Source organism: Thamnophis sirtalis, unplaced genomic scaffold, assembly GCF_051295495.1.
Source record: "Thamnophis sirtalis isolate CommonGarterSnake01/CBP01778 unplaced genomic scaffold, rThaSir2_p1.2 scaffold_4, whole genome shotgun sequence".
Taxonomy (NCBI): Eukaryota; Metazoa; Chordata; class Lepidosauria; order Squamata; family Natricidae; genus Thamnophis; species Thamnophis sirtalis.
In genome coordinates, this window is record NW_028261384.1 from 27,749,866 (window position 1) to 27,761,126 (window position 11,261).

Consider the following 11,261-nt stretch of genomic DNA (forward strand, 5'->3'; position numbering starts at 1 on the left):
AGGATTGGTCTAGGAATGGTTGAAGTTCCCTGAATGAAATTAAACAGAAACAAACACATATAAACAAACACACACACACACACAAACCTGGGTCCAAGAACAGGAATAAGTAACATGTCAGGAAGTTCTGGATGCTGTAGAACTGGAACACTAAGATTTTCATATTGCTGTAAGTTAAAGGCAAGAACATTATAGTTATAATATTATCTCTAATATTTTCATTAGACAGAAATATTTATGGTCGGATAAGTAGGGGCTGTACTATATATAATGTCTGCAGGAGAGTCAGTATTATGCAGATTTTGATTCCCCAGAGGATATCACTACCGTACAACTTGCAATGACATGCTTCCTTTCAGAATTCAAAAATACATTTATTAATCTGTTTCATATCCTACCAAAAATAAGTAGGTTTCCAAATGGAATTATACTTTGAAATTTGCCCAATGTTAATAGCACTTACATTTTCTGCACTTGTGAAAACTCCTATTTGGACAAAGTCCCTCTCTCTATAGAGAAATTCACAAAGTGCAAAAGGATATCTGAAAGATGGGTAATGTAATACATTCTAGTTCATTTACAGTTGACAGTACAGTACATACAGTGACAGGTGAAGGAATGATTTTCCTTTACATTAGTAAACACAGAAGTAGCATGCTGCTAAGTATCTTGGTTTAGATTAGACTAAATGATTCACATATGTCTAACAGTAAAATGAACAATCGTGTCCCTTTTGGGGATTCTTAATAATGGAATGGAAGGCAAGCAATAATATAGTTGCATTTCTTTAAAAAAAAAAAACCAATGCTGCTTATTTTTACCATTCACTGTATGGTAGCCTACTAAGGAAAGCTTTAGCATAAGCTGATTCTAAACATATCATTGCTTTGCACTGACTCCCTCTAAATGCTGAAATGTCCATTATTTATTTATTTATCTCTAGAGAAACAAGCAGGATTTGCCAAGGCAGATATCCTGGCATTACATAACCATCTGCTTTGCAGATCAAATAATACAGAGCAAATGTTCTCTGAAATAAAGATAAGTATAACTCTTTTTTTTCAAAGAAAAAAAAGTTTTGAGGTGATATTTTAGATCCCATTCCTTGAATCAGAAGGAAACATTGTGCTACTAGTAGAATTAGGGCTTAAAATAAGGTATTCTGGAGCTGCAGAAAAACAATTATAAATTCAGTGCCTCTTTGGTCTGCTAAGCCTCTGATTTAGGTTTATCAAGCATAATAGGCTGAGGAAAGCCAATTTTACTTTACTCGCCATAACAAGAGTTTTCTTTTTTAAAAAAATCAATGGTACAATCTAACTCCATTTCTTGCCTGCCTCAGCAGGAGTTTAGAGCTGCAGGTAGTCCAAAACATCACTTTACCCTTTTTCTTGATGTTGCTTTCTTTCACTCTAATTTATATGCAATTTATTTAACGTCTTACAGGCTATGCCAGCAACACAATATCTGTCTGATTTTTTGAAATGCAAACATCACAATATTTTAACATAGCTTCTAAATAAAAGCATTAGCAATTGCAATTATTTTTTATTATTCTTATTAAAATTGTATACTATAATTTGCCTTTTTTTGTATGTGACACCCTTGATTGCTCAACTTACGATCGTTGTTTAACTATGATTCAAAATTAATGGGAAAATATTACTTATAATTGTTCCACTGCCCCATGATATAATATAATCACAACATGATCACAATTTGGGCGCTTGGCAACTGGCTTCCCTTTAAGATCAGCTGTAGTCATGTGATTGCAGTTTCCAACTTTTGACAATTTATAGCAAAAAGCACCCATTGGGAAAACTGGATTCACTTAATGACTGTGTGATTTGCTTAACAGCAACCATAAAAATGTCATAAAATTGGCTCTGACCACAACGACTTATGGCAAAAATTCCAGCCTCAATTGTGGTCATAAGCCAAGGAATACCTATATCCTCAACTAACTAATAAGTAGATATACAACAAAGTAAAGGAAATGAAGGACTGACCTTTTGGATCTCTTTGGAAAGCAGATGTCTTACATATTCCACAGATCCCAAATGTGTGTTTATCCGAACACTGGTAAAAGCTGGTGGGTGCGCTAGGTTATTTAACAAGGACTCATATTTCTCTTCTGCTTTCAGTTGACCAATGCATGTTGTAATCTTAAGATAAAAGTAAAGAAAGAAAAGAAATTTAATCAATCAATAACAACATTTTATGGTACAATCATAATACTTTAGATTTATAACTTATTTTAACTTATATATATTGTACTTCACTTATAAATTTAAATAAGTAAGTTAATTTATTTATAAGTTTAAAAAATGGGAACAAGTTAAAATAAATTTCTTGAGATAAAGAAGAGATTTATAAAGTACAATTTTCTTCTACAAGCTCATTTGATGTTTCACAATTATGACACAATGGTTTTTATTGTTAATTGTTACTAGGTATATTCATTTTAACTAACAATTCTATTGTTACTTAATACTAACTACTACAGAGCTGGCTTTGCTGGGAGTGTGTGGGCAAAATAATTGGAAATATTTTGCTTTGAAATATACTTTATTTATAAATAAATTCAGCTGCACACATGTAAAGATATCATTAAATCTCCCACATGCTTGCTAAGTTAAATCATAAAGTTCAGGTAGGCCTTGACTGATGACCACAATTTAGTCTATAATTTATGTTGCTAAGTGAAACATTTAAGTGAGTTTTGTCCCATTTTATGACTTTTCTTGCCATTGTTGTTAAGTGAATCATTGCAATTATTACATTAGTAATATGGTTAAATGAAACTGGTTTCACCATTGACTTTGATTGTTGCAAAAGCTGATCACATAATCCCAAGGAACTGCAATAGTCATAAATATGAGTCAGTTACCAACCACCCAAATTTTGATCATGTGACCATGGGGATGCTTCACTGGTAATAAGTGTAGACATCACTTCTTTCAGTGCCGTTGTAACCTTGAACAGTCATTAAAAGTCCTTGACTGTTGTAAGTCAAGGACTACCTGTAATATTATTGTTTAATAAACCTCTTTAGCATCAATATAGTTTATCTAAAAACATACCGTAAGTAACTTGAACAAAAAAGTACCTCATTATATTCTGATAAATAAAATTTTACCCCTCAGATGCAATATCTGACATTAAATATTAACTTCTTTCAGACATTTTCTTTCTTAGATTAGCCTTGGGTATTCCTCCCTGCCACATTTAACATGTACACAATATGGTATATTCTATATACTTATTCTGAACATTTAGATTTCACTTTGTAGCAAGATCAAATTGGATAAAATAATAAATATAGAAGTTAAATATTAACTTCTTTCAGACATTTTCTTTCTTAGACTAGCCTTGGGTATTCCTCCCTGCCACATTTAACATGTACACAATATGGTATATTCTATATACTTATTCTGAACATTTAGATTTCACTTTGTAGCAAGATCAAATTGGATAAAATAATAAATTAAAATAAAAACATTATTATTAAACATGGGTAGTGTGACATACTAATTCTAGAAGCAACATCACTATACTCAGAGTTCATATTTACTGATTTATAATACCATCATTTGGACAATATCAATCCTGACTCCATTATGACATGTTGCCAATGCAAGGGCCTGATAGACTAACACATCAGTAGCTGTTTATAGCCCTGAAGAAGAATGCAGTAATTATAAAAATATATTTTTTCCTAATGATATTGAGAGCTGCACAGAATCATAATAGAAAACAACAGTGTCAGTACAATACAGCCAGAATTATAAATTAACTTCCACAGGACAGTATTCAACCTAATTTTTGCAACCTAATTGCAACCTAATTTTTCTTGATGCATTGCATTTTAATTAATCAGAGTAGTACTTACCTCATCATTTTTAAATGTAGCCCTGAGATATTCCTCAACCTCTGGTTTCAGTAAGATTTTGCAGAAAATAGACATAGCTCTAATATATTTTCCTTTTTACTCATGGAAACATCTGTAATAAGCAATGTATTATTTCATCAAATATGTGCTTTTAATAAGCTTAAAACAAAATCAGATGTTAATAAATTTTTCACACAGACAATAAATATGGTTATATCAGGAGGCCTATTGAAGAAATGTAATTGTCTTCCCATCAATAGATGTTCTTTTATCCACAAGTCTTGTTTTACATATAATATGAAGCAGTATAAGGTTGTATGGTTATATTTTAGCATGCTGTATTATTTTTTCAGTTTTTAACCATGATTTATGGTTTAGTATGCTGTGTAGATTTATCCAGTGGCATTTTTCATGATAAAAAATCAATATGAATTAAATTTAATATTCAGCAAAAGAATGATGAAATAGTTTAAAATTTAACAAGTTTCTTTTTCATATTACATCTTGATGATTACACAGGATATAGGATGGTATCACATAATTTATGGAGTAACGTAATATTCTCTATTATTACACTAATTCCATTTATATTTTGATTTTCTACTCAGACACTCAAAATAATATTACAATTTATTTGATATGTCTAGAAGCATGTTGCACTCAATGGAACATCTTGATTTTTATTTAACAATTTATTTTCTATCCTGCCTTCTAGTCAAACAAGTCCACAAGACAGAATTTACTTCTAACTGATCAAATTAAGACTAACCAATAAAATCAGTTCTTCTGGAGGGAAAGTTTGAAAAGGAATTAGTGATGAGCCAAAACCCAACTCTATTTTTCCCAAATCATTTGTTACTAAAACTTCAGATTTACTTGCTTTTTATCTCTGAAGCTGGCAACTGAAATCACATAGCATGAAATTAGATGTGGAACGGCCAGTTGCTAATCTGTAGTTTTACAGCTAACTATTGCTAAAAATATGTGTATCAATCCCCTGGGAGCTTGAGCAGGACTCTTCCTACAGTGTTTAAAAATAATGCTTAATGTCCATGCAGTGCTTTCAGGTGTTCAAAAAGCTTTACATGCAGAATTTGTTTATGAACTCTGCAAAAAAGAAGAAGAAATATTTCCAATTACCGTATATTTGAATGTTTTCATTTATTTGTATCCCTTTATTTTATTTCAAATAACTCAAGGCAGTGAACATATCCATCACACCTTCTTCCTCATATTTTCCACACAACCCTATAAAGTCCCAAAGTGTTTTTTTCAAAAGGCAACTGAACTTCCTTAGTTTTTTTTCTCCTCTGAAAACATTTTGCTTATCCAAGAAGTTAGACAGCAACATCACCCAATTGACTTTCACAACTAAGGCAGAGCAGATATCATGGTCTCCATGTTTTAAGCCTGGTTCCTTAACCACTAGACCAAACTGCGTCTCCTTTTAGCCCCTAAACTGCAAATTGGAGCAATCAAATACAACCATATCTCTGCTCTCTTCCCACTGTCAACCCTCCAGATGTGTGGATTTCGGTTCCATAATTCTCCAGCCAGCATAATCATTATTCAGTATACAGTACTATGAGCTCAAGCTCTAGAAGTGGAATATGAAAAGTTGCAGATTTTGGGTTACGACAGAAGTTATCTCTCTTCAGTGCTATATAACTGACTGTGAATCTAATAATAATCAACAAAAAGAACTTCTATCTCTTGAAATGAAATTGAATGACATCTGACTGCGTTTCAAGCCTTGGTATTTGCCCCGTATTTTCAACGATATGGCATGTAGTGTGCCATTGTTCTTTGGCTGGAATAATTATCACAGTAGCTTCCACCATCTTGATATGGATAAGTCCAATATACCATATCCCACAGGCAAGATTGGGAAAGCAATGCAGATTTAAAACCATTGTTAGTTCAATTCAAAGTTAATTCAAAGTTACAGCACTGAAAACCCTTTATAACCCTTTGTAGCATCCCCATGATCACGTGATCAAGATTCAGCAACTGGCTGAAATTTTTGATGGTTATAATGTTCTGGGGTCATATGATCACTTTTTGCAATCTTTTGATAAAATGGGAAAGCCATATTTACTTAACAACCTTGTTACTAATTTAACTGCAAATTCACTTAACTGTGGCAAGATAGATCGTAAAATGGAGCAAAACTCACCTAACTGTTTTGCTTAGCATCAGAAATTTTGGGCTGAATTGTCATCAAAATTGAGGACTACCTGTAGTACATTATTTACCAGGTCCCTAACTTTTGTCTTCCAAGGACCTTTTCTGAGTGGCTTTTTGCAGAGATTAGAGAGGAAGCTACTATAAAGGCCTTCTTCTCTATGATGCTCCTTGAAATGTGAGAGATGAAGCGATTGTTCAGCCCTGGAGAAAGAGTGGAAGCAACTCAGAATAGCCCCTGTTGTCCTTAAAAAGAAACAACTGTGGACAAGGTGATATTTCTTATAAACAATAAGTATTTCTGGCATGCCTGCAGTCTCTGTTTTGATCTGGCTCCAAAAAGTTTGAACATTGTCCAAGCAATGTTCTTCTTATTTCCAGCTGGATTATCTATATTGTTAGTTATCTGTGTTTTAACTAAGACTTTTTATTGCTTACTGCTCTTGCTAAGTTTCTATTATTTGCATGTACATATTACATTATAAAACTCAGTGGCTATAAGAGTGTTAGGACCAGTTCAACAAACTTTTCAGAATATTTTCTTAATTCTGCTTCTATGATCTATTAGGATCAGTCTTGATGTTCCATATAGATAAGAATATTAGTATTGTTAAACGTAAGCTATTATATACTCCTCCGTTTTTATTCAGAGTAATCTGCCTACAGGTGAGGGCTGACTTCTTTTGATCAACTGGCATCTCTTACATGCACACTTTAGAGAAATCCAATACCTTGGTCAAAATAATCTTGTTAAGTTTTTAAAGAACCAGAGACTTAAATAAGTAGCAGAGCATCAATAACATGGAAACAAAGACTATGAAAATATTAGCTTGCTTTAAAAGTTTTATTAGATGATTGTAAATGCAGAATACAACGATTCTGTATTTCTATCGCTCTGCTTCAAACAAAACATTCCATTTCTTCATTTCATACCAAGAGCAGCTCTAGGATGCAAGACATAAGGCCCATGATGTACTCAAATAAATGTTTAAATCCAGATTACCCCCCCCCTCCCCGCTCTCCTTTCACTTAGAACCACCCTGCTATGCAGCCTTGCTGACCCTGGCATCCTCCAGCTTTGCTGACTAAAATCCCATACCCTTCGTAAGATGCTATTTTGGGAGATCATCCTCTTTGTGACTAATCCCATTAACAGAGGCTGCCGAGACCCATTTTAAGGCCCATCATGAATATTCCATCCCTATATAATCCATCTGGCCAGGGACGGGTGGAGTATTTTGTATCCATCACAGCCTATTGGAGAAGCCACGTGGACCCCTCTTCCGTCTTTCCCGGGGACAAAGACTTTGCGAACTGACGTAATACTACAACCGGAAACGTCTCCTGGTTGCGGTGGGGGGGAAGTAAGCTAGAGCGGAAACAAAGGGCGGCCATCTTCGAATAGGTCTCAGTGATCGGACCCATCAAGTTCCAACCCAAGGAATGTAACAATCTGGGCGCCCTCTGCTGACGAGCGCTAGACCCTCTTTCCTCCTAATGCACCGGAACTACAACTCCCAGAATTCCCAGCCGGGAATTTGGGAAAAGTAGTCCGAGAGCCCGTCAGAGCACGAAGCCGATGTTTTCTCTTCCTCACCTCCTCGTTCTTCGATCCTACCTTCTGCTTTCCTTCTTCCGGCTTCATCCGGGGCACTAAAGAAACTCCTACCCTGCTTCGGCCCAGCCCAACCAGGGTCGCCGTTGCCGCCTCTCTCCTGAGGTGGAGGGAGGGGCGTCGCTGCAACTTGGCATGCGCCTACTGGGCATCAAGCCGCGCTGAGACTGATGAGGCGTTTTGCGAACCTGGAGCCCCCGAAATGCATTAGAGTTATGAATTGCAATATTCACAATGGCCAGAATGGTGGGGGATTCTGGGAAATTAGGTCCCTGGAGTGCTTTCAACTGGTGGAATACCAGCACCTGTTGTTTCTTCTCTAATTGAATTGACAGCAGGCAAAAGCACAGTGTTAGTAGGATGAGCAATCATCAAGCTACAGAGCAGGATTCATTTTGTGTGCATTTAAAAATATTGCTTTTGAAGAAGATAGCAATAGCAATAGAGCCAAGCCTTCCATTTTTATGCACAACCCTCTCATTTGTATGTCTTTTAAGAATTTTGCAAAAAGAACCCAAACCTTCAGCTTGCTGATTATATTGGAAATTTGGTAGCTCTGTTGTAGATAGAAGGAAAGAATAAACTAGCAAGCCAACTAGACTTCATTACAATGGCAATGGAGATACCATTGGAAGAATTGGACCAGATCATCATGGAGAATATCTGCCTACATACTTGCCAAGAGTCAGTTACTTCATCACATCTAATCAATAAATCTATTGTAGAAGGATGTTTGCCCACAATCTGATGGCATTCTGAATCTTGAGCTGCAAAAATCCAGAAGACAGCAAAAGACAGGCAAAAGAGCTTCTGGCAAAAGTTCTTTTCTTCCATCTGGTGGTCTTTTGGATTTTTGTATCCCAGAGATATAAGCCTCAGGTCTCTACAAGTTACCTTCCAGGCAGGTTTTAGGCATCTGGTTCAGCCTTGAAGAATCAAGTTTGACATCAAGTGACCACCACAATGAGATGACATCTCCAGAACATTGAATGTGTATAGTAGTGATGATGTGAAGGTTTGTCTCTCCTGTGCCCAATTATTTAGCTTTGCAATTAGAGCCTTACATGTAATGGTTAACATAAATCAACTTCCTGAAATAGATGAAGTGCTACTCCAGCTCATACATTCCTAAAGCAGAGGGCAATATTTCACTTCTCCATTATACTTCAAATAAGAGTAGATTGTGTAAATGATGAGAATGAATGGCTGTGACTCAGTGGTGGGTGTTATTTGTCATAATAGAGGTTTATTTTGGAAAAAAATGACTATATTTAAATGATACGTTTGTGGAAGTGAACACCCTAAGCCTTCAGATACTAAGCAGCCCTGATGGTTATAATGCAGTCAAGTGCATTGTGTAAGTGCTTTATGTGCGGTATGTAAGTCAAGTGCTACTGCTATTACTTCCAACTAGTACAGCAGCATCCTATCTTCACAAGAGGCACTGACTCCATCATTACCGTTTTGGGTAATTATTTTCCCCACTAGTGTATACAGCCCTCAGAGTCACACACACACCTCAAAAGGCTCTCCAATTTCACACTTTATGTTGTTCAATTAAAACTGGAAAACACACATATCTTGTGTAAAAATGAAGTTGTGGTTCTCCCAAGTATTGCTAATCTTCAAATTTATAAGTCCTTGACCACTTCTAACTCTCATTTGTTGGCCAGGGTAGATGAAAAAAAGATGAAAACATCTGAAAGGAAACCAATCACCATAATCAGAGTAAAGATGATCAAAATACTGAATAAACTTTCCAGTTTTTCAAAAACTTATATGTATGTGTGGCAGACATTGGGGTATATGGTTTGTCCTTGGTTTTTTTTTTTTATCCCACAGTGATTGATTAAATCTTGATGTTGCTTTAATTAGTTAAGTGCAAAATAGTCAGGCTGCAGAACAATGTAACTATAATAACCCATTTGTGCATTAGTGTATCTGTAGAAATGTATATCTAAGGGAAATTCAGTTTGTACTCCATATCTTTAGATTTTCAAAACACAAATGGTTTATTGGTTAGCACCAAAAAAGGTAACAATGACTAATCCACCTTTAGGACTCATAAAGTAACCCTAAATCATGCTTGTATAATGAAATAATGTATAACTTGTATAATGAAAGATATGTATCTTTTGATTTCACAACAGTTTTTGTTTCTGTAGAAAAACCAGCTTCAGGCTGTCAGAGCTAACAAACTAAAACGTCAGTTGGAAACAAATTGCAGAAATAGTTCTAAGATTCTATCGTAGTTTTTGTTTATTCATTGATCAGTATTCAGTCATTAAAATTAAATAATACATTTCTTTCCCTTACTTTTGTTTAGTGAAAATTGCTTAGACAGAAAATTATCTTCCAGTGTGGGGTTTTAGAAGTTCCAAAGTTTGAGAATACCAATCTAATCTAAATTTGATATGGCTGCCACTTAAAGGATTAACCTTTACTTTATTCATTCTATCCATTTTTAAAAAAATCTTGAGCCTAAGAATACACCTTAATGTCTGGCTGTAAAGCACTGTGGAGCGCTTTTGTTATTAAGTATATTTTCCCTAAACATGAAAATATAGAGCATTAATTTGATGGTTTACATTTTTAATTGCTCTTATAAATATATTACTTTCATAAAAGTAGGATTTTAGATGATAATTGAATAATGGACCAGTACTCCATCACATCTAGTCTATATATAATCAGATATACTAAATCTGAACTATTCAAAGTGAATAGAATTTATGAGCATTAAAACATTTTTAAATTTTAGAAATTGAATCTAAAGATGAGAGCGGACATACATTTATAGACCATGGCTTTGCAAATGTTGACTAAATTTCCAGCAGTCACAGGGCACAGGGAAGGAGCCAGCAAAGTGTAATTTGGTAAGCCAGGCATATTAGTTATTCAACAATAATAAGCGATTGCCCAGCTCACTGCCTACCTAATGTGTTTGATTGGTTTTCATCCTGCCTGAGAATTCCAATGAGTTTAATTCAGTGTTTCTCAAAACTTATCAACTTTTAAGATGAGGACTTCAACTCCCAGCCAGTTTTTAAAAGTTGCCAAATTTGAGAAACACTGGTTAATCTAATATAACTGGAAGAGAGTAAATTGAAAGCTAGTTGTATTTTCTGGGAGATGAATATCTATATGTTCTGTTATACCTGGTCATTATACATATATTTTGCTTTTATTAAAAAAAATGTTTTTTTAAAAAAGAAAAACTGTAAGGGCAAATTTTGTTTTTGTTAACTGGATTTTGGAAATCAAATACCCCCCCCCTCCCGCAAATGTTCTTTTGAAATGAGGTGTCCCTACACCCCTTCAGGAATGTTAAACGGATGGGTCCCTCATGGAGAGGGGGAGAAGACGGAGCCCCTTAACGCGAGGACAGGGATGAGGTTATGGTCTGGCGTTGCCCTCATCCTGCCTAGCTGATCGGAATCGGTACTATAAGTTCTAACATTTCCGCATGCGTGTTGAACCCGCGGGACCAAACGATGAACCATTCTCACTTGCAGCTTTCAATTGCCCCGCGTATGGCGGCACTTACAATGGAAGCTCTAGGACCAAGAG

The 11,261-nt window shown here is 35.3% G+C and overlaps 1 protein-coding gene across 6 annotated transcripts in view; it reads right to left on the minus strand.

Moving 5' to 3' along the window:
• NSUN6 (NOP2/Sun RNA methyltransferase 6) overlaps positions 1-11,258 on the minus strand; it is a 31,011-nt gene extending 19,753 nt beyond the window's left edge. Inside the window, exons 1-5 of one of the 6 annotated variants that reach the window (XM_087712670.1) lie at positions 7,674-7,817; positions 6,069-6,280; positions 3,893-4,004; positions 2,010-2,165; positions 88-167 (exon numbers count right to left, since the gene is read on the minus strand). In XM_087712670.1, coding sequence (XP_087568796.1) covers positions 88-167; positions 2,010-2,165; positions 3,893-3,967 — 311 coding nt within the window. In that variant the 5' untranslated portion in view covers positions 3,968-4,004; positions 6,069-6,280; positions 7,674-7,817. Of the gene's footprint in view, positions 1-87; positions 168-2,009; positions 2,166-3,892; positions 4,005-6,068; positions 6,281-7,175; positions 7,646-7,673; positions 7,820-11,238 lie in introns of those variants that run through there. The other 5 variants (XM_087712671.1, XM_087712672.1, XM_087712668.1 and 2 more) reach the window with 5 other exon arrangements.
• Between the last annotated feature and the right edge of the window lie 3 nt (positions 11,259-11,261).